Genomic DNA, 27,770 nt, shown 5'->3' with positions numbered 1-27,770 from the left:
GTCTCAGAGGGGCTCACAATCTCCTTTCCCTTCCTCCCCCCACAACAAACACCCTGTGAGGTAGATGAAGATATTGAATTTATATCCCGCCCTCCACTCCGAAGAGTCTCAGAGCGGCTCACAATCTCCTTTCCCTTCCTCCCCCACAACAGACACCCTGTGAGGTAGATGAAGATATTGGATTTATATCCCGCCCTCCACTCTGAAGAGTCTCAGAGCGGCTCACAATCTCCTTTACCTTCCCCCCCACAACAGACACCCTGTGAGCTGGGTGGGGCTGAGAAGACTCTCGCAGCAGCTGCCCTTTCAAGGACAACCGCTGCCAGAGCTATAGCTGATCCAAGGCCATTCCAGCAGGTGCAAGTGGGGAATCACACCCCGTTCTCCCAGATAAGAGTCCTTGCACCGAAGAAGATATTGGATTTATATCCCGCTCTCCACTCTGAATCTCAGAGCCTCAAAGTGGCTCACAATCTCCTTTCCCTTCCTCCCCTACAACAGACACCCTGTGAGGTGGGTGGGGCTGAGAGAGCTCTCCCAGAAGCTGCCCTTTCAAGGACAACTCCTACAAGAGCTGTGGCTGACCCAAGGCCATTCCAGCAGGTGCAAGTGGAGGAGTGGGGAATCAAACCTGGTTCTCTCAGATAAGAGTCCGCGCACTTAACCACTACACCAAACTGGCTCTCGATAAGGAAATCGATAAGGAGGCGCTGGCCCTCGTTGCGAGAGTAAAGAAATTCCACAACGACCTCTACGGGCAGCCGTTCACTGTAGCAACGGACCGCAATGGATTTTTATTGCATTTGTTTTGTTTCTTGGATGCTCCCTCCGGAAACAGGCCCTGTCCCACCAGCCCCTTCCCAGATCAGCAACCCAAATATCAGCTGACAAGTCTTCCGAGGAGTTCTTGAAACAAAGGGAACGCCTTTAAAGGGGGATTGCAGCGCCCGAGAAGGCTTCTCCAATGGCAAAACTGAAGATGGAGGTCTGCCCCACAGGTACGTCAGCTGAGACATTCCAAGCTGGTTTTCACTCTTTCCATCTCGTGCAGGAAGCTGTAAAACTGGGGCAGGGTTAACTCTGAGAAGGGGGGGGAAAGAACAAGTTCAGGATGAATAAAACATGGAAGTACTTTTCTATAAAATATCAGAAGAGCCTTCCTGGAACAGACCAGGGGTGCCAAATCAGGCCCCCGAACAACTGGTTGTCATCTGCTTCCTTCTCTCTCTCTCTCGCTTCCTTCTGCATAACAGCTTGCTTTGCTAGGTCGCATAGAAGATACAGAACAAAGACTCCATTTTCTCCATTGGCTGAGGCTCCTCCCTTGGGGAGGAAGGGCTTACTTTGTCAGGCTCTCTCAATCCCACAGCGGAGCTACTGGTCCAAGCCTCTCTTCCTTCTATTGGCTGAGGCTCCTTCCCCTCCTGGTCCCCTGGGGAAGGAAGGAAAGAGCCAGAGCTTCCTTTGCCCAGTTCCCTGGATCCCAGGCTTTAAGCAGGTTTTATTTTAAGTTTTTTTTTTTATGCAGAGCATCTGATAGCAATGCTGATTCAATGAATTATGCAGATCATGAGAAGGAGGGCAGGAAGAGCTGTATCACTGTGTTAGTTCTCATGGCCCTTTGTTACACGCCCAGGGAAAGACCAGTTTGGCCAGAGATCCTGGAGGTTTTCGCCTTCTTTTGGGTCATGGGGAGGGACTGTGGCTCAGTGGTAGAGCATCTGCTTGGGAAGCAGACGGTCCCAGGTTCAATCCCTGGCATCTCCAAAAAAGGGTCCAGGCAAATAGGTGTGGAAAACCTCAGCTTTGAGACCCTGGAGAGCCGCTGCCAGTCTGAGAAGACAATACTGACTTTGATGGACTGAGGGTCTGATTCAGTAGAAGGCAGCTTCATATGTTCATATGAAGTAAGGGTCACTGGAGAGGTGTGTGTGTGTGGAGGGGGAGGAAGTTATTTGCAAAGTTCCCGCACTGTGCAAGGGGTTGGACTAGATGACCCTGGGAGGTCCCTTCCAATTCTATGATTCTTTGATCTATGCCCGTCGCCTCCTGTCCCCACAGCATCTGGATCTGGGCCACGTCCAGGATTAAGTGCTTGCAGCAGCAGGTCTAAAAGGTGGCATGAATTTAACAGCGTGCCCCACTTCTAAACCTTCCAGAACCACCGGCATCGGCATGCCCAGAGCGTTTTCGTTGTGGCTGGGCAAGAATTAGAGTTGGTGTCAGCAGCTGTCGTTCCTTTGTGATTCAATGATTCTAAGCAAAGTCCTGAGTTTCCCTAAACATGCGCATATAGCATGGGCAGGGGTGGAATTCTAGCAGGAGCTCCTTTGCATATTAAGCCACTCCCCCCCCCGATCTAGCCAATCCTCCTAGAACTTAAAAGCAGAGCCTTGTAAGCTCTTGGAGGATTGGCTGCCTCAGGGGTGTGTGGCCTAATATGCAAAGCAGCTCCCGCTAGAATCCCACCCTTGAGCGTAGGCAAGAAAACGTCTGCTGCGACACAGAACTAAACCGTGGTATTTTTACAGAGGTTCCCACTGGGAGAGGCTTCGTGCAGACCATGGGTGGCCAAACTGTGGCTCGGGAGCCACGAGTGGCTCTTTCACACATATAGCGTGGCTCTTGAAACCCCTATTGCTCTATTGGGCGGCATTTGTCTCTAAATCACTTCTCCAAACCAAGCCAGCTGGCAGCTTGGAGAATGCATTTAAAGTTAAAGTTGCTTTCCTTCTGCCTCTCCCTCTCCATATCTTCCATCCTTCCTTCCTCTCAAACATCTGATGTTCCTGTCTTATGGCTCTCAAACATCTGATGTTCCTCTCTTACGGCTCTCAGAACGTCTGGTGTTCCTCTCTTACGGCTCTCAGACATCTGATGTTCCTCTCTTATGGCTCTCAGGCGTCTGGTGTTCCTCTCTTATGGCTCTCAGGCGTCTGGTGTTCCTCTCTTATGGCTCTCAGACGTCAGATGTTCCTGTCTTATGGCTCTCAAACATCTGATGTTCCTCTCTTATGGCTCTCAGACGTCTGGTGTTCCTCTCTTATGGCTCTCAGACGTCTGATGTTCCTCTCTTATGGCTCTCAGACGTCTGATGTTCCTCTCTTATGGCTCTCAGGCGTCTGGTGTTCCTCTCTTATGGCTCTCAGGCCGTCTGGTGTTCCTCTCTTATGGCTCTCAGGCGTCTGGTGTTCCTCTCTTATGGCTCTCAGGCGTCTGGTGTTCCTCTCTTATGGCTCTCAGGCGTCCGGTGTTCCTCTCTTACGGCTCTCAGGCGTCCGGTGTTCCTCTCTTACTGCTCTCAGGCGTCCGCGTGTTCCTCTCTTACGGCTCTCAGGCGTCCGGTGTTCCTCTCTTACGGCTCTCAGGCGTCCGGTGTTCCTCTCTTACGGCTCTCAGACGTTCGATGTTCCTCTCTTACGGCTCTCAGACGTCTGGTGTTCCTCTCTTACGGCTCTCAGAAACGTCTGGTGTTCCTCTCTTACGACTCTCAGACGTCTGATGTTCCTCTCTTACGGCTCTCAAACGTCTGACATTTATTCTATGTGTCTCTTACTTTAAGCAAGTTTGGCCTCTCCTGGTGCAGGCGATCTGAAGGGGTGTCTTCTCTTACCTTTGGCCATTCTTAGGTGCTCAGCCTGTACCTTTAATGTTATTAAGTTACTGTTAATGTTTTATATTGTTAAATTTAAAGGCTTTTAGCCATTATTGTATGTTCCCATAAAATGTTGTTAGCCGCCCTGAGCCTGCGAGGTGGGGAGGGCGGGATAGAAATAAAATTTATTATTATTATTATTATTATTATCCTAGAAATAGCCCATTTGCTCAGCAGACGAGAGGAAACATTGAATCCCAGTTTCAACAGTTTGAGGGACCGGGGGGTGGGGTGAGGATGAAGATATCATTACTGTGCCCCCTGAATTTCCATCTCAACTCCTTCAGAACTCCTCAGGCGATCATTACGGCTCACTCACCTAAATACACAGGCTCAGTTTGGTTTCCTTTTTAACCACCAGTTTCAGCTGGAAAGAAATCAGTTTAAAAAAAATCGTTAATTGTAGAAGAACTCGGGATACCAAAAGTGAAACCCCCCCCCCCAATAAACCCCCAAAAAACCTTCGCTCCTGCACCCTTGAAAGTTAGATTTTTCATGTTACCCATGAGGTTATACACACCACTATTTCATGTTGCTCCCCCAGCTAAGAACATAAGAGAAGCCATGCAGAGCCAGTATGTGGAGTAGGCAGGATAGGCCGCTGCTTAGGGCGCCACCCCGTCTGGGGGCGCCCCCTCTCCCCCCTGATGAGGCGGCCCAGGGCTTGCGTACCATGCACCGAGGAGAGCAGCATGCAAGCGTCGGCTCTCCCCGCACCCCAATCAGGCTCCCTCCAAAGCAAGAAGCCTAAGCAAGGGCTGGGGCTTGCTTACTGCCCTCCTCGGTAAGGAGAGCCAGTTTGGCGTAGTGGTTAAGTGTGCAGACTCTTATCTGGGAGAAGCGGGTTTGATCCCCCACTCCTCCACTTGCACCTGCTGGCATGGCCTTGGGTCAGCCAGAGCTCTCGCAGGAGTTGTCCTTGAAAGGGCAGCTGCTGTGAGGGCTCTCTCAGCCCCACCCACCTCACAGGGAGTCTGTTGTGGGGGAGGAAGGTAAAGGAGATTGTGAGCCGCTCTGAGACTCTTCGGAGTGGAGGGCGGGATATAAATCCAATATCTTCATCTACCTCACAGGGAGTCTGTTGTGGGGGAGGAAGGGAAAGGAGATTGTGAGCCGCTCTGAGACACTTCAGAGTGGAGGGCGGGATATAAATCCAATATCTTCATCTACCTCACAGGGTGTCTGTTGTGAGGAGGAAGGGAAAGGAGATTGTGAGCCGCTCTGAGACTCTTCGGAGTGGAGGGCGGAATATAAATCTAATATCTTCATCTACCTCACAGGGTGTCTGTTGTGGGGGAGGAAGGGAAAGGAGATTGTGAGCCGCTCTGAGACTCTTCGGAGTGGAGGGCAGGATATAAATCCAATATCTTCATCTACCTCACAGGGTGTCTGTTGTGGTGGAGGAAGGGAAAGGAGATTGTGAGCCGCTCTGAGACTCTTTGGAGTGGAGGGTGGGATATAAATCCAATATCTTCATCTACCTCACAGGGTGTCTGTTGTGGGGGACGAAGGTAAAGAAGATTGTGAGCCACTCTGAGACTCTTTGGAGTGGAGGGCGGGATATAAATCCAATATCTTCATCTACCTCACAGGGTGTCTGTTGTGGGGGACGAAGGTAAAGAAGATTGTGAGCCACTCTGAGACTCTTTGGAGTGGAGGGCGGGATATAAATCCAATATCTTCATCTACCTCACAGGGTGTCTGTTGTGGGGGAGGAAGGGAAAGGAGATTGTGAGCAGCTCTGAGACTCTTCGGAGTGGAGGGCGGGATATAAATCCAATATCTTCATCTACCTCACAGGGTGTCTGTTGTGGGGGAGGAAGGGAAAGGAGATTGTGAGCCGCTCTGAAAGCAGAGGTCCATCAGCGGCTATTAGCCACAAAGTCTAGGAAACACTCTGTCTGCGGCAATGACACTTTGTCTTCTTGGTGCTTGGGGGCAAGTTTGAGGCCTTCTGGAGTTTTGGCACCACTGGTGGACCTCCTGATGGCACCTGGGTTTTGGCCACTGTGTGACACAGAGTGCTGGACTGGACGGGCCATATGCCTGATCCAGCATGGCTTCTCTTATGTTCTTATGTGACACAGAGTGTTGGACTGGAGGGGCCATTGGCCTGATCCAACAGGGCTTCTCTTATGTTCTTATGTGACACAGAGTGTTGGACTGGACGGGCCATATGCCTGATCCAGCATGGCTTCTCTTATGTTCTTATGTGACACAGAGTGTTGGACTGGAGGGGCCATTGGCCTGATCCAACAGGGCTTCTCTTATGTTCTTATGTGACACAGAGTGTTGGACTGGAGGGGCCATTGGCCTGATCCAACAGGGCTTCTCTTATGTTCTTATGTGACACAGAGTGTTGGACTGGAGGGGCCATTGGCCTGATCCAACAGGGCTTCTCTTATGTTCTTATGTGACACAGAGTGTTGGACTGGATGGGCCATTGGCCTTATCCAACATGGCTTCTCTAACGTTCTCTTATGTTCTCACTTGCTTTGAAAGCTCCTTGCTGAGGTTGCCAGCACTTTACATACAAACATTTCTGCTAGTGAAATGACGGGACAAAGGGCTTTCAGCCCCAGTGAGCATGGCAATCTCTTGCCAGCACAATCTAGAGCCAGTTTGGTGTAGTGGTTAAGTGGGCGGACTCTTATCTGGGTGAACCGGGTTTGATTCCCCGCTCCTCCACTTGCACCTGCTGGAATGGCCTCGGGTCAGCCAGAGCTCTGGCAGAGGCTGTCCTTGAAAGAGCAGCTTCTGGGACAGCTCTTTCAGCCCCATCTACCTCAACAGGGTGTCTGTTGTGGGGGAAGAAGATAAAGCAGAGATTGTGAGCCGCTCTGAGACTCGGAGTGGAGAGCGGGATATATAATTCAATGTCGTCTTCTTCTATCCCCTTTAAGCGCCAAACCCAGAGATTTCCGAGACGCCCCATCCTGCACCCAGAGCCAACACTGTTTGCACCCAGTGACTGCAGAATACAAGCCGCCCTCCCGCCAGTTGCCACCGACATCAGCATCTTCCCCTCGTGCCCACCACCTGTTCTCGAAATTCCTGCATCCCAAGAGACTCACCTGCAAGAAGATGTTCCCTCCTTTCCCCAGCTCGCTGCTTCCTGCGGTCACTGTCAGAGAGAAGGAGAAAAGGCGCCGTGAGGGACACAGACAAGACTCATCGCAAAGGACAACGACGCAGGAAAAGTGGAAGGTGGCTGGGAAAGAGGAAGACCCCAGCAGGGGGTACACCGTGACTCCATCAAGAAAGCAAGCCCTGAGAAGAACTGCTAACCACAGGATGTTTTAGAGGTCAGGAATTCCCTGGGCCTAAGGAGGCCAAACTTAAAACAACCAGGGAGCAGGCCTTCTCTATAAAAGCGCCCCAATGGTGGAACCAGCTGCCGGAAGAGGTGCGCGCCCTACGGGATCTTAACCAGTTCCGTAGGGCCTGCAAAACTGCCCTCTTCCAAGTAGCCTTTTAAGATGGAACCAGAATGAATACTACGCTGCCTTGGATAAACAGAGACTGTAGCACCAGTGTGTTGTTTTCGCTTATTTTTAATATTAATTTATATATTGTATTTATACTGTTGATTGATTTTTATCTGTTATTGTTATACCATGATACTGTATCATGCTCTGTAAGCCGACCTGAGCCTGCCTTGGCGGGGAGGGCAGGGTATAAATAAAAACTTATTATTATTATTATTATTGTTATTATTAGGAATTCATAGGGTTGCCATAAATGGGATGAATCCGCAACGGGTCCAGAGGAGGGCGACGAAGAGGGTGAGGGGTCTGGAGACAAAGTCCTATGAAGAAAGGTTGAAGGAGCTGGGGATGTTAGCCTGGAGAAGAGGCGGCCGAGAGGTGATAGGATCACCATCTTCAAGTCCTTGAAGGGCTGTCCTATAGAGGATGGCGTGGAATTGTTTTCTGTGGTCCCAGAAGATAGGACCAGAACCAGGGGGTTCAAATTAAATCAAAAAAGTTTCCGGCTCAACATTAGGAAGAACTTCCTGACGGTTAGAGCGGTTCCTCAGTGGAACAGGCTTCCTCGGGAGGTGGTGGGCTCTCTTTCCTTGGAGGTTTTTCAACAGAGGCTAGATGGCCATCTGACAACAATGCAGATCCTGTGAATTTAGGGGGAGGTGTTTGTGAGTTTCCTGCATTGTGCAGGGGGTTGGACTAGAAGACCCTGGCGGTCCCTTCTACTCTATAATTCTATGATTCTAAGCTTCCACAGGCTTCCTCGGGAGGTGGTGGGCTCTCCTTCCTTGTAGGTTTTTCAACAGAGGCTGGATGGCCATCTGACAGCAATGAAGATCCTGTGAATTTAGGGGGAGGTGTCTGTGAGTTTCCTGCATTGTGCGGGCGGGTTGGACTAGATGATCCTGAGGGTCCCTTCCAACTCTACGAGTCTATGATTCTACTGAGTCAGACCTTTGATCCATCAAGGTCAGTATTGTCTACTCAGACTGGCAGCTGCTCTCCAGGGTCTCAGGCAAGGTCTTTTCCCGTTACCTTCCACCCAATTTTTTTTTTTAAACTGGAGATGCCGGGGATTGAACCTCGGACCATCTGAATGCCAAGCAGATGCTCTACCACTGAGCCACGGCCCCAATAACACAAACAAAAGGGCTGCAGGCCTGGAATAGCTGAGAGCCCTCCCCGCTACTTTGCACATCCCTCCTGGAGTCCAAAGTGAGAAAAAGGTAAAGGTAGTCCCCTGTGCAAGCACCAGTCATTTTCGACTGGGGTGACTTTGCTTTCACAACGTTTTCACGGCAGACTTTTTATGGGATGGTTTGCCATTGCCTTCCCCAGTCATCTACGCTTTCCCCCCAGCAAGCTGGGGACTCATTTTACCGACCTCGGAAGGATGGAAGGCTGAGTCAACCTGGAGCCGGCTGCCTGAAAACCCACCTTCCACCAGGGATCGAACTCAGGTCGTGAGCAGAGCTCAGGACTGCAATACTACAGGCAGAAAACACCCATTAAAAATGCTTTTTAAAATTTTCTTCATATTAGCAGGGCTTTTTTAATAGCAGGAACTCCTTTGCATATTAGGCCACACCTGCCCGAGGAAGACTGGGGAAGGCAAGGGCAAACCACCCCGTCAAAAGTCTGCCGTGAAAACACTGTGAAAGCAACGTCACCCCAGAGTCGGAAACGACTGGTGCTTGCACAGGGGACCTTTCTTTTGCTTTTTGCCATTGCCTTCCCCAGTCCTCTACGCTTTCCCCCCAGCAAGCTGGGTCCTCATTTGACCGACATCAGAAGGATGGAAGGTTGAGTCAACCTCAAGCCGGCCACCTGAAAACTCAGCTTCCGCCGGGATCGGACTCAGATCGTGAGCAGAGCTTAGGACTGCAGTACTGCAGCTTTAACACTCTGAAAGGAGGACAATAAATTGGGCAAATAAATGAATAATAAATCAAGATACCGCCAAACTTCCACTCCATGTCTATCAGCTGGTTCACCATCAGGGTGTTCTCCATGGCTAGGCGCAGGAGGGCAGGAGAATTTTCCTTCCACTGGAAAAGGAGATCAAAACAGCCAGAATGAAACACGTATTCCCGCAGCCGATCCCCTTTAATCCACTTCTGCAGAGCCCGTCTTGCGAATAAGGCAGCCTGCACTCTGTGTGAAGGTGCGTGCAGACGTCTTGGCAGGTGTGCTGAGCAAGTGAGCTCTGCCATGGCTGCCGGAGGTTTCGAAGCAGCAAGAGGTCTGCCTGGAATAGCAGGGCCAACTTGGAAGGCTTTTCATGAAAGGATGCTGGACTAGATGAACCACTGGTCTGATCCAGCAAGACTTTTCTGATGCTCTTAGGAAGGCCTCAGCCTCTGTGCCCTGTTGTTGGCCCACCAGAGGAACTGGCTGGCCACTGTGTGAGACAGGAGGCTGGACTAGATGGACCCTCACAGGTCTGACCCAGCAGGGCTCTTCTGATGCCCTTATGAAGGCCTTGACCTCTCTGTGGCATAACAATGCCTTAGATAAGACTGAGGGAAAGTTTTTTCATCCCAGAAAGTTCTTCCTTGGTGCTCTCCTCTGTGAGGAGGAGAAGGAGGAGGAGGAGAAGATGATGATGATATTGGATTTATATCCCACCCTCCACTCTGAGTCTCAGAGCTGCTCACAATCTCCTTTCCCTTCCTCCCCCACAACAGACACCCTGTGAGGTAGATGAAGATATTGGATTTATATCCCACCCTCCACTCCGAAGAGTCTCAGAGAGGCTCACAGTCTCCTTTCCCTTCCTCCCCCACAACAGACACCCTGTGAGGTAGATGAAGATATTGGATTTATATCCCGCCCTCCACTCCGAAGAGTCTCAGAGCTGCTCACAATCTCCTTTCCCTTCCTCCCCCACAACAGACACCCTGTGAGGTAGATGAAGATATTGGATTTATATCCCACCCTCCACTCCGAAGAGTCTCAGAGAGGCTCACAGTTTCCTTTCCCTTCCTCCCCCACAACAGACACCCTGTGAGGTGGGTGGGGCTGGAGAGGGCTCTCACAGCAGCTGCCCTTTCAAGGACAACCTCTGCCAGAGCTATGGCTGACCCAAGGCCATTCCAGCAGGTGCAAGTGGAGGAGTGGGGAGTCAAACCCGGTTCTCCCAGATAAGAGAGCTATGGCTGACCCAAGGCCATTCCAGCAGCTGCAAGTGGAGGAGTGGGGAATCAAACCCGGTTCTCCCAGATAAGAGAGCTCTGGCTGACCCAAGGCCATTCCAGCAGGTGCAAGTAGAGGAGTGGGGAATCAAACCCGGTTCTCCCAGATAAGAGAGCTCTGGCTGACCCAAGGCCATTCCAGCAGCTGCAAGTGGAGGAGTGGGGAATCAAACCCGGTTCTCCCAGATAAGAGAGCTATGGCTGACCCAAGGCCATTCCAGCAGGTGCAAGTGGAGGAGTGGGGAATCAAACCCAGTTCTCCCAGGTAAGAGTCCGCGCACTTCACCACTACACCAAACGGGCTCTCAGATGCAAGCAGCCCAGTTGGGTAGTGCGGGAGGCAGGATAGAAATATTTATAAGTGCGTGTGTGTAAAGTGCTATCAAGTTGCAGTTGATTGGGGTCAGAAAGCAATTTTCCTCCAGGCCAGTGAGGACACATGAATAGAGATGATTTGCCATTGCATAGAGTTCCAACTCCACCCAAGTTCTATCCAGGGCTGACCCCGCTTAGCTTCCAAGATAGGATGAGATGAGCCTGGGGCATCCAGGTCTAAGCAAGAGATAAAAAGAGGTGATTTTGCCATTGCCTGCCTCTGCGTAGCAACTCTGGGCTTCCGTAGAAGTTTCTCATCTGAGAGCTAACCAGGGCCAACCCAGCTTAGCTTTTGAAATCAGATAAGATTGGGCTAGCCTGGGCTACAAAAACTTAAGAGAAGCCATGTTGGATCAGGCCAGTGGCCCCTCCAGTCCAACACTCTGTGTCACATAAGAACATAAGAGAAGCCATGTTGGATCAGGCCAGTGGCCCATCCAGTCCAACACTCTGTGTCACACAGTGGCCAAAAAACCAGGTGCCATCAGGACGTCCAGCAGTGGGGTCAGGAAGACACTAGAAGCCCTCCCACTGTGCCCCCCCCCCCCCCGAAGCACCAAGAATACAGAGCATCACTGCCTCAGACATAAGTACATAAGAGAAGCCATGTTGGATCAGGCCAGTGGCCCATCCAGTCCAACACTCTGTGTCACACAGTGGCCAAAAAACCCCAGGTGCCATCAGGAGGTCCACCAATGGGGCCAGGACACTAGAAGCTCTCCCACTGTGCCCCCCAAGCACCAAGAATACAGAGCATCACTGCCCCAGACAGAGTTCCAACAATATGCTGTGGCTAACAGCCATTGATGAACCTCTGCTCCATATAAGAACATAAGAGAAGCCATGTTGGATCAGGCCAATGGCCCCTCCAGTCCAACACTCTGTGTCACATAAGAACAGAAGAGAAGCCCTGTTGGATCAGGCCAATGGCCCATCCAGTCCAACACTCTGAGTCACATAAGAACATAAGAGAAGCCCTGTTGGATCAGGTCAATGGCTCCTCCAGTCCAACACTCTGTGTCACATAAGAGAAGCCATGTTGGATCAGGCTAATGGCCCATCCAGTCCAACACTCTGTGTCACACAGTGGCCAAAAAAACCCAGGTGCCATCAGGAGGTCCACCAATGGGGCTAGGACTACTAGAAGCCCTCCCACTGTGCCCCCCTCCAAGCACCAAGAATACAGAGCATCGCCACCCCAGATAGAGAGTTCCTACAATACGCTGTGGCTAATAGCTTCTGATGGACTTCTGCCCCATAGGTTTATCCAATCCCCTCATGAAGCTGTCCATACTTGTAGCTGCCACCACCTCCTGTGGGAGTGAATTTATCCAGGTCAAGATGATATTTTAAGTAACAAAGAAAAACATTTCACACACACACAGAGCTGAGCAGCAATGGGAGCAAGGCAGGTGTTTTCTCTAGAGAAGACCCTTAGGACGTTGGATCCGGTCACAAGGCAAAGAGGCCCCCCACCCCCCCACTGAACAGCCAAACCAGAGAAAAGGGCCCTGCCCCTTGGAGAAGGCCCCGGAAAAATGCAGCAGGGAAAGGAATGTTAACTGTTACCTGTTCTTCAAAATATGCAGCCTTCTCTTCACTCAGCCCTGGGGGGGGGGAAGTCGACATGGTTAGACTGGAGCGCTCAGCGGCCCCCCACCCCACCCCTCCCAGGAACAACCCCTGGCAAATCGGGGAACTCACCCAGAGCGATAAGCTCTGCTCTGACCTGTTCTGCTGACAGAGTCCTCTTTAGAGCACCTAGAACAAAGTTCGGAGAAAGGGGAGAGGAGAAAACAAGAAATAGGTTGGTCAGACAACATCAGTACTGTACAGCCAGTTTGGTGAGTCCACTCCGAAGAGTCTCAGAGCGGCTCACAATCTCCTTCACCTTCCTCCCCCACAACAGACACCCTGTGAGGCGGGTGGGGCTGAGAGAGCTCTCCCAGAAGCTGCCCTTTCAAGGACAGAGTCTCAGAGCAGCCTACAATCTCCTTTCCATTCCTTCCCCACAACAGACACCCTGTGAGGCGAGTGGGGCTGAGAGGGCTCTCCCAGAAGCTGCCCTTTCAAGGACAGAGTCTCAGAGCCGCCTACAATCTCCTTCACCTTCCTTCCCCACAACAGACACCCTGTGAGGTGGGTGGGGCTGAGAGAGCTCTCCCAGAAGCTGCCCTTTCAAGGACAGAGTCTCAGAGCCGCCTACAATCTCCTTCACCTTCCTTCCCCACAACAGACACCCTGTGAGGTGGGTGGGGCTGAGAGAGCTCTCCCAGAAGCTGCCCTTTCAAGGACAGAGTCTCAGAGCCGCCTACAATCTCCTTCACCTTCCTTCCCCACAACAGACACCCTGTGAGGTGGGTGGGGCTGAGAGAGCTCTCCCAGAAGCTGCCCTTTCAAGGATAGAGTCTCAGAATGGCATATAATCTCCTTTACCTTCCTCCCCCACAACAGACACCCTGTGAGGCGAGTGGGGCTGAGAGAGAGCTCTGCCAGAAGCTGCCCTTTCAAGGACAGAGTCTCAGAGAGGCTCACAATCTCCTTTATCTCCCTCCCCCACAACAGACACCCTGTGAGGCGGGGGGGAGGCTGAGAGAGCTCTCCCAGCAGCTGCCCTTTCAAGGACAACTCTGCAAGAGCTATGACTGACCCAAGACCATTCCAGCAGCTGCGATTGGAGGAGTGGGGAATCAAACCTGGTTCTCCCAGATAAGCATCCCAGACACTTAACCACTACACCAAACTGGCTCTCTAGACTCCAAGCTCCCTTTGCCAAATATCCAGGGAAAATGGTGAACCATCTTTTTTTTTTAAAGTTTAAACAACACTTTTATTGATAACACCAAAACAAAACCACTAAAATCAAAAAGCGGTAACGCACACATCAATAAAAATATATCCAGCTAGAATATACAGGATTTCGATGAAAAATATTTTCCTTAGCGAGGTAAATGATTACAGGAAACTAAGGTACCACCACCTTTCCCCCCATAAACTAGAGGAGAAATCAGAGAGGAGGAAGAAGCCAATTTGGTTAAAATAAAATAGTTCCGTATTTTTACGTTTGAGTGCTGCGGAGACGGAGGATGTTTGTCCTTCCACGTTAAAGCCAGTTCAGTTCATTTTTTGCAACTGATAACAAAATGGATATAATGTCCTTTTTGCTATTTTCAACAGCCGAGCCATTCCAGCAATCGAGTAATATCACCACCGGGTCAACAGGTAAGTTAAAAAGAAGACAACTGTAGATTTATACCCCGCCCTTCTCTCTGAATCAGTCTCAAAGCGGCTCACAATCTCCTTTATCCTCTTCCCCCGCAACAGACAACCGGTCAGGTGGGTGGGGCTGAGAGAGCTCTGACAGAAGCTGCCCCCCTTTCAAGGACAGCTCGGCGAGAGCTCTGGCTGACCCAAGGCCATTCCAGCAGCTGCAAGTGGAAGAGCGGGGAATCAAACCTGGTTCTCCCAGGTAAAAGTCTGCGCACTTCACCACTATACCAAACTGGCTCCAAATGTTAACACCAAATGTTAACATCTAACATTTGATTTATCACCATAATAACTTGTTGCCAGAAATGCAAAATACAGGGACGAGACCATCAGTAATGTAAATAAGAAGCAGATAAACCACATGGTTTAGGACACAGAGGAGTAGCTACATCATGCGAGCTGACCAATACCATCTCAGAATTAGAATTTTGCTGATTGGAACCGTATTGAGAAAATCTTTGAGCTAAAGCTGAGTTAAAGTTTGTTGGCTCAAGTTTCCTTCATGAGATGCCTGCCTAACTCGAAGAAGAAGAAATAAAAAAGGATGAAGATTGAAGAAGGAGATGATGATGATACTGGATTTATATCCCGCCCTCCACTCCGAAGAGTCTCAGAGTGACTCACAATCTCTTTTATCTTCCTCCCCCCACAACAGACACCCTGTGAGGTAGATGAAGGTATTGGATTTATATCCTGCCCTCCACTCCGAAGAGTCTCAGAGCGGCTCACAATCTCCTTTCCCTTCCTCCCCCACAACAGACACCCTGTGAGGTGGGTGGGGCTGGAGAGGGCTCTCACAGCAGCTGCCCTTTCAAGGACAACCTCTGCCAGAGCTATGGCTGACCCAAGGGCATTCCAGCAGCTGCAAGTGGAGGAGTGGGGGAATCAAACCTGGTTCTCCCAGATAAGAGTCCATGCATTTCACCACTACACCAAACTGGCTGAACCGTCATTGAACCCCAAAGTCCTCGTACTCACTGGTTGGCACCAACAGGAGACTTTTGGTAATGTTCTTTAGTGGTCCCAGGCTGATCTTGTTCAGGGCAGCGAAGTCAGAGAGCTGGGCGAGAAACTTTTCCACCTGCAGCAGGAGAACACAAGGAGGAACGTGAAGCTGCCTCCTACAGAATTTGGTCCATCGTGGTCTGTATTGTCCACTCAGATTGGAAGCAGCTCTTCCAGGGTCTCAGGCAAAGGCCTCTCACTCTTAGCATCTCCAGTTGAAGGGTCAGGCAGGCACAGACGACCTTCCACCTGATCTTGTCACTGGAGATGCTAAGACTGAATCTGCGACCTTTGGCATTCAACTCAGAGGTTCATCCACTCAGAAAAGAGATATTTCCAAGGCAAGAGATGCTAAGAGGTGGTTGGCCATGGCCTGCCTCTTTGAAGCAACCCTGGACTTCATAAGAACATAACAGAAGCCATGTTGGATCAGGCCAATGGCCCATCCAGTCCAACACTCTGTGTCACATAAGAACATAAGAGAAGCCCTGATGGATCAGGCCAGTGGCCCATCCAGTCCAACACTCTGTGTCACATAAGAACATAAGAGAAGCCCTGTTGGATCAGGCCAGTGGCCCCTCCAATCCAACACTCTGTGTCACATAAGAACATAAGAGAAGCCCTGTTGGATCAGGCCAATGGCCCCTCCAGTCCAACACACTGTGTCACATAAGAACATAAGAGAAGCCATGTTGGATCAGGCCAGTGGCCCATCCAGTCCAACACTCTGTGTCACATAAGAACATAAGAGAAGCCCTGTTGGATCAGGCCAGTGGCCCCTCCAGTCCAACACTCTGTGTCACATAAGAACATAAGAGAAGCCATGTTGGATCAGGCCAGTGGCCCCTCCAGTCCAACACTCTGTGTCACATAAGAACATAAGAGAAGCCATGTTGGATCAGGCCAGTGGCCCCTCCAGTCCAACACTCTGTGTCACATAAGAACATAAGAGAAGCCATGTTGGATCAGGCCAGTGGCCCCTCCAGTCCAACACTCTGTGTCACATAAGAATATAAGAGAAGCCCTGTTGGATCAGGCCAGTGGCCCCTCCAGTCCAACACTCTGTGTCACATAAGGACATAAGAGAAGCCATGTTGGATCAGGCCAATGGCCCCTCCAGTCCAACACACTGTGTCACATAAGAACATAAGAGAAGCCATGTTGGATCAGGCCAGTGGCCCCTCCAGTCCAACACTCTGTGTCACATAAGAACATAAGAGAAGCCATGTTCGATCAGGCCAGTGGCCCCTCCAGTCCAACACACTGTGTCACATAAGAACATGAGAGAAGCCCTGTTGGATCAGGCCAATGGCCCCTCCAGTCCAACACTCTGTGTAACATAAGAACATAAGAGAAGCCATGTTGGATCAGGCCAATGGCCCCTCCAGTCCAACACACTGTGTCACATAAGAACATAAGAGAAGCCCTGTTGGATCAGGCCAGTGGCCCCTCCAGTCCAACACACTGTGTCACATAAGAACATGAGAGAAGCCCTGTTGGATCAGGCCAGTGGCCCCTCCAGTCCAACACACTGTGTCACATAAGAACATAAGAGAAGCCCTGTTGGATCAGGCCAGTGGCCCCTCCAGTCCAACACACTGTGTCACATAAAAACATGAGAGAAGCCCTGTTGGATCAGGCCAGTGGCCCCTCCAGTCCAACACACTGTGTCACATAAGAACATAAGAGAAGCCCTGTTGGATCAGGCCAGTGGCCCCTCCAGTCCAACACACTGTGTCACATAAGAACATAAGAGAAGCCCTGTTGGATCAGGCCAATGGCCCATCCAGTTCAACATTCTGTGTCACATAAGAACATAAGAGAAGCCATGTTGGATCAGGCCAGTGGCCCATCCAGTTCAACATTCTGTGTCACATAAGAACATAAGAGAAGCCATGTTGGATCAGGCCAGGGGCCCCTCCAGTCCAACACTCTGTGTCACATAAGAACATAAGAGAAGCCCTGTTGGATCAGGCCAGTGGCCCATCCAGTTCAACATTCTGTGTCACAGAAGAACATAAGAGAAGCCATGTTGGATCAGGCCAGTGGCCCCTCCAGTCCAACACTCTGTGTCACAGAAGAACATAAGAGAAGCCCTGTTGGATCAGGCCAGTGGCCCCTCCAGTCCAACACTCTGTGTCACATAAGAACATAAGAGAAGCCGTGTTGGATCAGGCCAGTGGCCCCTCCAGTCCAACACTCTGTGTCACAGAAGAACATAAGAGAAGCCCTGTTGGATCAGGCCAGTGGCCCATCCTGTCCAACACTCTGTGTCACATAAGAACATAAGAGAAGCCGTGTTGGATCAGGCCAGTGGCCCCTCCAGTCCAACACTCTGTGTCACAGAAGAACATAAGAGAAGCCCTGTTGGATCAGGCCAGTGGCCCATCCAGTCCAACACTCTGTGTCACATAAGAACAGAAGAGAAGCCCTGTTGGATCAGGCCAGTGGCCCCTGCAGTCCAACACTCTGTGTCACATAAGAGAAGCCATGTTGGATCAGGCCAGTGGCCCATCCAGTCCAACACTCTGTGTCACATAAGAACATAAGACAAGCCCTGTTGGATCAGGCCAGTGGCCCATCCAGTCCAACACTCTGTGTCACATAAGAACATAAGACAAGCCCTGTTGGATCAGGCCAATGGCCCCTCCAGTCCAACACTCTGTGTCACATAAGAACATAAGACAAGCCCTGTTGGATCAGGCCAGTGGCCCCTCCAGTCCAACACTCTGTGTCACATAAGAACATAAGAGAAGCCCTGTTGGATCAGGCCAGTGGCCCATCCAGTCCAACACTCTGTGTCACATAAGAACATAAGACAAGCCCTGTTGGATCAGGCCAGTGGCCCATCCAGTCCAACACTCTGTGTCACATAAGAACTTAAGAGAAGCCCTGTTGGATCAGGCCAGTGGCCCCTCCAGTCCAACACTCTGTGTCACATAAGAACATAAGAGAAGCCCTGTTGGATCAGGCCAGTGGCCCCTCCAGTCCAACACTCTGTGTCACATAAGAACATGAGAGAAGCCCTGTTGGATCAGGCCAATGGCCCCTCCAGTCCAACACTCTGTGTAACATAAGAACATAAGAGAAGCCATGTTGGATCAGGCCAATGGCCCCTCCAGTCCAACACACTGTGTCACATAAGAACATAAGAGAAGCCCTGTTGGATCAGGCCAGTGGCCCCTCCAGTCCAACACACTGTGTCACATAAGAACATGAGAGAAGCCCTGTTGGATCAGGCCAGTGGCCCCTCCAGTCCAACACACTGTGTCACATAAGAACATAAGACAAGCCCTGTTGGATCAGGCCAGTGGCCCCTCCAGTCCAACACACTGTGTCACATAAGAACATGAGAGAAGCCCTGTTGGATCAGGCCAGTGGCCCCTCCAGTCCAACACACTGTGTCACATAAGAACATAAGAGAAGCCCTGTTGGATCAGGCCAGTGGCCCCTCCAGTCCAACACACTGTGTCACATAAGAACATAAGAGAAGCCCTGTTGGATCAGGCCAATGGCCCATCCAGTTCAACATTCTGTGTCACATAAGAACATAAGAGAAGCCATGTTGGATCAGGCCAGTGGCCCATCCAGTTCAACATTCTGTGTCACATAAGAACATAAGAGAAGCCATGTTGGATCAGGCCAGGGGCCCCTCCAGTCCAACACTCTGTGTCACATATGAACATAAGAGAAGCCCTGTTGGATCAGGCCAGTGGCCCATCCAGTTCAACATTCTGTGTCACAGAAGAACATAAGAGAAGCCATGTTGGATCAGGCCAGTGGCCCCTCCAGTCCAACACTCTGTGTCACAGAAGAACATAAGAGAAGCCCTGTTGGATCAGGCCAGTGGCCCATCCTGTCCAACACTCTGTGTCACATAAGAACATAAGAGAAGCCGTGTTGGATCAGGCCAGTGGCCCCTCCAGTCCAACACTCTGTGTCACAGAAGAACATAAGAGAAGCCCTGTTGGATCAGGCCAGTGGCCCATCCTGTCCAACACTCTGTGTCACATAAGAACATAAGAGAAGCCGTGTTGGATCAGGCCAGTGGCCCCTCCAGTCCAACACTCTGTGTCACAGAAGAACATAAGAGAAGCCCTGTTGGATCAGGCCAGTGGCCCATCCAGTCCAACACTCTGTGTCACATAAGAACAGAAGAGAAGCCCTGTTGGATCAGGCCAGTGGCCCCTGCAGTCCAACACTCTGTGTCACATAAGAGAAGCCATGTTGGATCAGGCCAGTGGCCCATCCAGTCCAACACTCTGTGTCACAAGAACATAAGACAAGCCCTGTTGGATCAGGCCAGTGGCCCATCCAGTCCAACACTCTGTGTCACATAAGAACATAAGACAAGCCCTGTTGGATCAGGCCAATGGCCCCTCCAGTCCAACACTCTGTGTCACATAAGAACATAAGACAAGTCCTGTTGGATCAGGCCAGTGGCCCATCCAGTCCAACACTCTGTGTCACATAAGAACATAAGACAAGCCCTGTTGGATCAGGCCAGTGGCCCATCCAGTCCAACACTCTGTGTCACATAAGAACTTAAGAGAAGCCCTGTTGGATCAGGCCAGTGGCCCCTCCAGTCCAACACTCTGTGTCACATAAGAACATAAGAGAAGCCCTGTTGGATCAGGCCAGTGGCCCCTCCAGTCCAACACTCTGTGTCACATAAGAACATAAGAGAAGCCCTGTTGGATCAGGCCAGTGGCCCCTCCAGTCCAACACTCTGTGTCACATAAGAACATAAGAGAAGCCCTGTTGGATCAGGCCAGTGGCCCCTCCAGTCCAACACTCTGTGTCACATAAGAACATAAGAGAAGCCCTGTTGGATCAGGCCAGTGGCCCCTCCAGTCCAACACTCTGTGTCACATAAGAACATAAGAGAAGCCCTGTTGGATCAGGCCAGTGGCCCCTCCAGTCCAACACTCTGTGTCACATAAGAACATAAGAGAAGCCCTGTTGGATCAGGCCAGTGGCCCCTCCAGTCCAACACTCTGTGTCACATAAGAACATAAGAGAAGCCCTGTTGGATCAGGCCAGTGGCCCCTCCAGTCCAACACTCTGTGTCACATAAGAACATAAGAGAAGCCCTGTTGGATCAGGCCAGTGGCCCCTCCAGTCCAACACTCTGTGTCACATAAGAACATAAGAGAAGCCCTGTTGGATCAGGCCAGTGGCCCCTCCAGTCCAACACTCTGTGTCACAGAAGAACATAAGAGAAGCCATGTTGGATCAGGCCAGTGGCCCCTCCAGTCCAACACTCTGTGTCACATAAGAACATAAGAGAAGCCCTGTGGGATCAGGCCAGTGGCCCCTCCAGTCCAATACTCTGTGTCACATAAGAACATAAGAGAAGCCCTGTGGGATCAGGCCAGTGGCCCCTCCAGTCCAACACTCTGTGTCACATAAGAACATAAGAGAAGCCCTGTTGGATCAGGCCAATGGCCCCTCCAGTCCAACACTCTGTGTCACATAAGAACATAAGAGAAGCCCTGTTGGATCAGGCCAGTGGCCCCTCCAGTCCAACACTCTGTGTCACATAAGAACATAAGAGAAGCCCTGTTGGATCAGGCCAGTGGCCCCTCCAGTCCAACACTCTGTGTCACATAAGAACATAAGAGAAGCCCTGTTGGATCAGGCCAGTGGCCCCTCCAGTCCAACACTCTGTGTCACATAAGAACATAAGAGAAGCCCTGTTGGATCAGGCCAGTGGCCCCTCCAGTCCAACACTCTGTGTCACATAAGAACATAAGAGAAGCCCTGTTGGATCAGGCCAGTGGCCCCTCCAGTCCAACACTCTGTGTCACATAAGAACATAAGAGAAGCCCTGTTGGATCAGGCCAGTGGCCCCTCCAGTCCAACACTCTGTGTCACATAAGAACATAAGAGAAGCCCTGTTGGATCAGGCCAGTGGCCCCTCCAGTCCAACACTCTGTGTCACATAAGAACATAAGAGAAGCCCTGTTGGATCAGGCCAGTGGCCCCTCCAGTCCAACACTCTGTGTCACAGAAGAACATAAGAGAAGCCATGTTGGATCAGGCCAGTGGCCCCTCCAGTCCAACACTCTGTGTCACATAAGAACATAAGAGAAGCCCTGTGGGATCAGGCCAGTGGCCCCTCCAGTCCAATACTCTGTGTCACATAAGAACATAAGAGAAGCCCTGTGGGATCAGGCCAGTGGCCCCTCCAGTCCAACACTCTGTGTCACAGAAGAACATAAGAGAAGCCCTGTTGGATCAGGCCAGTGGCCCCTCCAGTCCAACACACTGTGTCACATAAGAACATAAGAGAAGCCCTGTTGGATCAGGCCAATGGCCCATCCAGTTCAACATTCTGTGTCACATAAGAACATAAGAGAAGCCATGTTGGATCAGGCCAGTGGCCCATCCAGTTCAACATTCTGTGTCACATAAGAACATAAGAGAAGCCATGTTGGATCAGGCCAGGGGCCCCTCCAGTCCAACACTCTGTGTCACATATGAACATAAGAGAAGCCCTGTTGGATCAGGCCAGTGGCCCATCCAGTTCAACATTCTGTGTCACAGAAGAACATAAGAGAAGCCATGTTGGATCAGGCCAGTGGCCCCTCCAGTCCAACACTCTGTGTCACAGAAGAACATAAGAGAAGCCCTGTTGGATCAGGCCAGTGGCCCATCCTGTCCAACACTCTGTGTCACATAAGAACATAAGAGAAGCCGTGTTGGATCAGGCCAGTGGCCCCTCCAGTCCAACACTCTGTGTCACAGAAGAACATAAGAGAAGCCCTGTTGGATCAGGCCAGTGGCCCATCCTGTCCAACACTCTGTGTCACATAAGAACATAAGAGAAGCCGTGTTGGATCAGGCCAGTGGCCCCTCCAGTCCAACACTCTGTGTCACAGAAGAACATAAGAGAAGCCCTGTTGGATCAGGCCAGTGGCCCATCCAGTCCAACACTCTGTGTCACATAAGAACAGAAGAGAAGCCCTGTTGGATCAGGCCAGTGGCCCCTGCAGTCCAACACTCTGTGTCACATAAGAGAAGCCATGTTGGATCAGGCCAGTGGCCCATCCAGTCCAACACTCTGTGTCACAAGAACATAAGACAAGCCCTGTTGGATCAGGCCAGTGGCCCATCCAGTCCAACACTCTGTGTCACATAAGAACATAAGACAAGCCCTGTTGGATCAGGCCAATGGCCCCTCCAGTCCAACACTCTGTGTCACATAAGAACATAAGACAAGTCCTGTTGGATCAGGCCAGTGGCCCATCCAGTCCAACACTCTGTGTCACATAAGAACATAAGACAAGCCCTGTTGGATCAGGCCAGTGGCCCATCCAGTCCAACACTCTGTGTCACATAAGAACTTAAGAGAAGCCCTGTTGGATCAGGCCAGTGGCCCCTCCAGTCCAACACTCTGTGTCACATAAGAACATAAGAGAAGCCCTGTTGGATCAGGCCAGTGGCCCCTCCAGTCCAACACTCTGTGTCACATAAGAACATAAGAGAAGCCCTGTTGGATCAGGCCAGTGGCCCCTCCAGTCCAACACTCTGTGTCACATAAGAACATAAGAGAAGCCCTGTTGGATCAGGCCAGTGGCCCCTCCAGTCCAACACTCTGTGTCACATAAGAACATAAGAGAAGCCCTGTTGGATCAGGCCAGTGGCCCCTCCAGTCCAACACTCTGTGTCACATAAGAACATAAGAGAAGCCCTGTTGGATCAGGCCAGTGGCCCCTCCAGTCCAACACTCTGTGTCACATAAGAACATAAGAGAAGCCCTGTTGGATCAGGCCAGTGGCCCCTCCAGTCCAACACTCTGTGTCACATAAGAACATAAGAGAAGCCCTGTTGGATCAGGCCAGTGGCCCCTCCAGTCCAACACTCTGTGTCACATAAGAACATAAGAGAAGCCCTGTTGGATCAGGCCAGTGGCCCCTCCAGTCCAACACTCTGTGTCACATAAGAACATAAGAGAAGCCCTGTTGGATCAGGCCAGTGGCCCCTCCAGTCCAACACTCTGTGTCACAGAAGAACATAAGAGAAGCCATGTTGGATCAGGCCAGTGGCCCCTCCAGTCCAACACTCTGTGTCACATAAGAACATAAGAGAAGCCCTGTGGGATCAGGCCAGTGGCCCCTCCAGTCCAATACTCTGTGTCACATAAGAACATAAGAGAAGCCCTGTGGGATCAGGCCAGTGGCCCCTCCAGTCCAACACTCTGTGTCACATAAGAACATAAGAGAAGCCCTGTTGGATCAGGCCAATGGCCCCTCCAGTCCAACACTCTGTGTCACATAAGAACATAAGAGAAGCCCTGTTGGATCAGGCCAGTGGCCCCTCCAGTCCAACACTCTGTGTCACATAAGAACATAAGAGAAGCCCTGTTGGATCAGGCCAGTGGCCCCTCCAGTCCAACACTCTGTGTCACATAAGAACATAAGAGAAGCCCTGTTGGATCAGGCCAGTGGCCCCTCCAGTCCAACACTCTGTGTCACATAAGAACATAAGAGAAGCCCTGTTGGATCAGGCCAGTGGCCCCTCCAGTCCAACACTCTGTGTCACATAAGAACATAAGAGAAGCCCTGTTGGATCAGGCCAGTGGCCCCTCCAGTCCAACACTCTGTGTCACATAAGAACATAAGAGAAGCCCTGTTGGATCAGGCCAGTGGCCCCTCCAGTCCAACACTCTGTGTCACATAAGAACATAAGAGAAGCCCTGTTGGATCAGGCCAGTGGCCCCTCCAGTCCAACACTCTGTGTCACATAAGAACATAAGAGAAGCCCTGTTGGATCAGGCCAGTGGCCCCTCCAGTCCAACACTCTGTGTCACAGAAGAACATAAGAGAAGCCATGTTGGATCAGGCCAGTGGCCCCTCCAGTCCAACACTCTGTGTCACATAAGAACATAAGAGAAGCCCTGTGGGATCAGGCCAGTGGCCCCTCCAGTCCAATACTCTGTGTCACATAAGAACATAAGAGAAGCCCTGTGGGATCAGGCCAGTGGCCCCTCCAGTCCAACACTCTGTGTCACAGAAGAACATAAGAGAAGCCCTGTTGGATCAGGCCAATGGCCCATCCAGTCCAACACTCTGTGTCTCATAAGAACATAAGAGAAGCCCTGTTGGATCAGGCCAGTGGCCCATCCAGTCCAACACTCTGTGTCTCATAAGAACATAAGAGAAGCCCTGTGGGATCAGGCCAATGGCCCATCCAGTCCAACAGTCTGTGTAACATAACAACATAAGAGAAGCCCTGTTGGATCAGGCCAGTGGCCCATCTAGTCCAACACTCTGTGTCTCATAAGAACATAAGAGAAGCCATGTTGGATCAGGCCAGTGGCCCCTCCAGTCCAACACTCTGTGTCACATAAGAACATAAGAGAAGCCCTGTTGGATCAGGCCAGTGGCCCCTCCAGTCCAACACTCTGTGTCACATAAGAACATAAGAGAAGCCCTGTTGGATCAGGCCAGTGGCCCCTCCAGTCCAACACTCTGTGTCACATAAGAACATAAGAGAAGCCCAGTGGGATCAGGCCATTGGCCCCTCCAGTCCAACACTCTGTGTCACAGAAGAACATAAGAGAAGCCCTGTTGGATCAGGCCAGTGGCCCCTCCAGTCCAACACTCTGTATCACATAAGAACATAAGAGAAGCCCTGTTGGATCAGGCCAGTGGCCCCTCCAGTCCAACACTCTGTGTCACATAAGAACATAAGAGAAGCCTTGTTGGATCAGGCCAGTGGCCCCTCCAGTCCAACACTCTGTGTCACATAAGAACATAAGAGAAGCCCTGTTGGATCAGGCCAGTGGCCCCTCCAGTCCAACACTCTGTGTCACATAAGAACATAAGAGAAGCCCAGTGGGATCAGGCCATTGGCCCCTCCAGTCCAACACTCTGTGTCACAGAAGAACATAAGAGAAGCCCTGTTGGATCAGGCCAGTGGCCCCTCCAGTCCAACACTCTGTGTCACAGAAGAACATAAGAGAAGCCCTGTTGGATCAGGCCATTGGCCCCTCCAGTCCAACACTCTGTGTCACAGAAGAACATAAGAGAAGCCCTGTTGGATCAGGCCATTGGCCCCTCCAGTCCAACACTCTGTGTCACAGAAGAACATAAGAGAAGCCCTGTTGGATCAGGCCAGTGGCCCCTCCAGTCCAACACTCTGTGTTACATAAGAACATAAGAGAAGCCCTGTTGGATCAGGCCAGTGGCCCCTCCAGTCCAAAACTCTGTGTCACATAAGAACATAAGAGAAGCCCTGTTGGGTCAGGCCAGTGGCCCCTCCAGTCCAACACTCTGTGTCACATAAGAACATAAGAGAAGCCCTGTTGGATCAGGCCAGTGGCCCCTCCAGTCCAACACTCTGTGTCACATAAGAACATAAGAGAAGCCCAGTGGGATCAGGCCATTGGCCCCTCCAGTCCAACACTCTGTGTCACAGAAGAACATAAGACAAGCCCTGTTGGATCAGGCCAGTGGCCCCTCCAGTCCAACACTCTGTGTCACAGAAGAACATAAGAGAAGCCCAGTGGGATCAGGCCATTGGCCCCTCCAGTCCAACACTCTGTGTCACAGAAGAACATAAGAGAAGCCCTGTTGGATCAGGCCAGTGGCTCCTCCAGTCCAACACTCTGTGTCACAGAAGAACATAAGAGAAGCCCAGTGGGATCAGGCCATTGGCCCCTCCAGTCCAACACTCTGTGTCACAGAAGAACATAAGAGAAGCCCTGTTGGATCAGGCCAGTGGCCCCTCCAGTCCAACACTCTGTGTCACAGAAGAACATAAGAGAAGCCCTGTTGGATCAGGCCAGTGGCCCCTCCAGTCCAACACTCTGTGTCACAGAAGAACATAAGAGAAACCCTGTTGGATCAGGCCAGTGGCCCCTCCAGTCCAACACTCTGTGTCACATAAGAACATAAGATAAGCCCTGTTGGATCAGGCCAGTGGCCCCTCCAGTCCAACACTCTGTGTCACAGAAGAACAGAAGAGAAGCCCAGTGGGATCAGGCCATTGGCCCCTCCAGTCCAACACTCTGTGTCACAGAAGAACATAAGAGAAGCCCTGTTGGATCAGGCCAGTGGCCCCTCCAGTCCAACACTCTGTGTCACAGAAGAACATAAGAGAAGCCCTGTTGGATCAGGCCATTGGCCCCTCCAGTCCAACACTCTGTGTCACAGAAGAACATAAGAGAAGCCCTGTTGGATCAGGCCAGTGGCCCCTCCAGTCCAACACTCTGTGTCACAGAAGAACATAAGAGAAGCCCTGTTGGATCAGGCCATTGGCCCCTCCAGTCCAACACTCTGTGTCACAGAAGAACATAAGAGAAGCCCTGTTGGATCAGGCCATTGGCCCCTCCAGTCCAACACTCTGTGTCACAGAAGAACATAAGAGAAGCCCAGTGGGATCAGGCCATTGGCCCCTCCAGTCCAACACTCTGTGTCACAGAAGAACATAAGAGAAGCCCTGTTGGATCAGGCCAGTGGCCCCTCCAGTCCAACACTCTGTGTCACAGAAGAACATAAGAGAAGCCCTGTTGGATCAGGCCAGTGGCCCCTCCAGTCCAACACTCTGTGTCACATAAGAACATAAGAGAAGCCCTGTTGGATCAGGCCAGTGGCCCATCCAGTCCAACACTCTGTGTCACATAAGAACATAAGAGAAGCCCTGTTGGATCAGGCCAGTGGCCCCTCCAGTCCAACACTCTGTGTCACAGAAGAACAGAAGAGAAGCCCAGTGGGATCAGGCCATTGGCCCCTCCAGTCCAACACTCTGTGTCACAGAAGAACATAAGAGAAGCCCTGTTGGATCAGGCCAGTGGCCCCTCCAGTCCAACACTCTGTGTCACAGAAAAACATAAGAGAAGCCCTGTTGGATCAGGCCATTGGCCCCTCCAGTCCAACACTCTGTGTCACAGAAGAACATAAGAGAAGCCCTGTTGGATCAGGCCAGTGGCCCCTCCAGTCCAACACTCTGTGTCACATAAGAACATAAGAGAAGCCCTGTTGGATCAGGCCAGTGGCCCCTCCAGTCCAACACTCTGTGTCACAGAAGAACATAAGAGAAGCCCTGTTGGATCAGGCCAGTGGCCCCTCCAGTCCAACACTCTGTGTCACATAAGAACATAAGAGAAGCCCTGTTGGATCAGGCCAGTGGCCCCTCCAGTCCAACACTCTGTGTCACATAAGAACATAAGAGAAGCCCAGTGGGATCAGGCCATTGGCCCCTCCAGTCCAACACTCTGTGTCACAGAAGAACATAAGACAAGCCCTGTTGGATCAGGCCAGTGGCCCCTCCAGTCCAACACTCTGTGTCACAGAAGAACATAAGAGAAGCCCAGTGGGATCAGGCCATTGGCCCCTCCAGTCCAACACTCTGTGTCACAGAAGAACATAAGAGAAGCCCTGTTGGATCAGGCCAGTGGCTCCTCCAGTCCAACACTCTGTGTCACAGAAGAACATAAGAGAAGCCCAGTGGGATCAGGCCATTGGCCCCTCCAGTCCAACACTCTGTGTCACAGAAGAACATAAGAGAAGCCCTGTTGGATCAGGCCAGTGGCCCCTCCAGTCCAACACTCTGTGTCACAGAAGAACATAAGAGAAGCCCTGTTGGATCAGGCCAGTGGCCCCTCCAGTCCAACACTCTGTGTCACATAAGAACATAAGAGAAGCCCTGTTGGATCAGGCCAGTGGCCCATCCAGTCCAACACTCTGTGTCACATAAGAACATAAGAGAAGCCCTGTTGGATCAGGCCAGTGGCCCCTCCAGTCCAACACTCTGTGTCACAGAAGAACAGAAGAGAAG

At 51.3% G+C, this 27,770-nt stretch overlaps 1 protein-coding gene across 1 annotated transcript in view; it reads right to left on the bottom strand.

Annotated features, from left to right (window-relative positions):
• Positions 1–752: 752 nt before the first annotated feature.
• The window catches only part of COMMD7 (COMM domain containing 7), a 40,253-nt gene continuing 13,235 nt past the window's right edge, over positions 753–27,770 (bottom strand). The window contains 8 exon segments of the mRNA XM_060230517.1: positions 753–1,080; positions 3,975–4,007; positions 4,010–4,022; positions 6,730–6,779; positions 9,098–9,188; positions 12,279–12,316; positions 12,414–12,470; positions 14,958–15,060. Coding sequence (XP_060086500.1) covers positions 1,004–1,080; positions 3,975–4,007; positions 4,010–4,022; positions 6,730–6,779; positions 9,098–9,188; positions 12,279–12,316; positions 12,414–12,470; positions 14,958–15,060 — 462 coding nt within the window. The 3' untranslated portion in view covers positions 753–1,003.

This window comes from Heteronotia binoei, chromosome 2 (genome assembly GCF_032191835.1).
Source record: "Heteronotia binoei isolate CCM8104 ecotype False Entrance Well chromosome 2, APGP_CSIRO_Hbin_v1, whole genome shotgun sequence".
NCBI lineage: Eukaryota > Metazoa > Chordata > Lepidosauria > Squamata > Gekkonidae > Heteronotia > Heteronotia binoei.
Note: the sequence above shows the minus strand (reverse complement) of the source record. Positions and strands in the feature narration are given on the sequence as shown.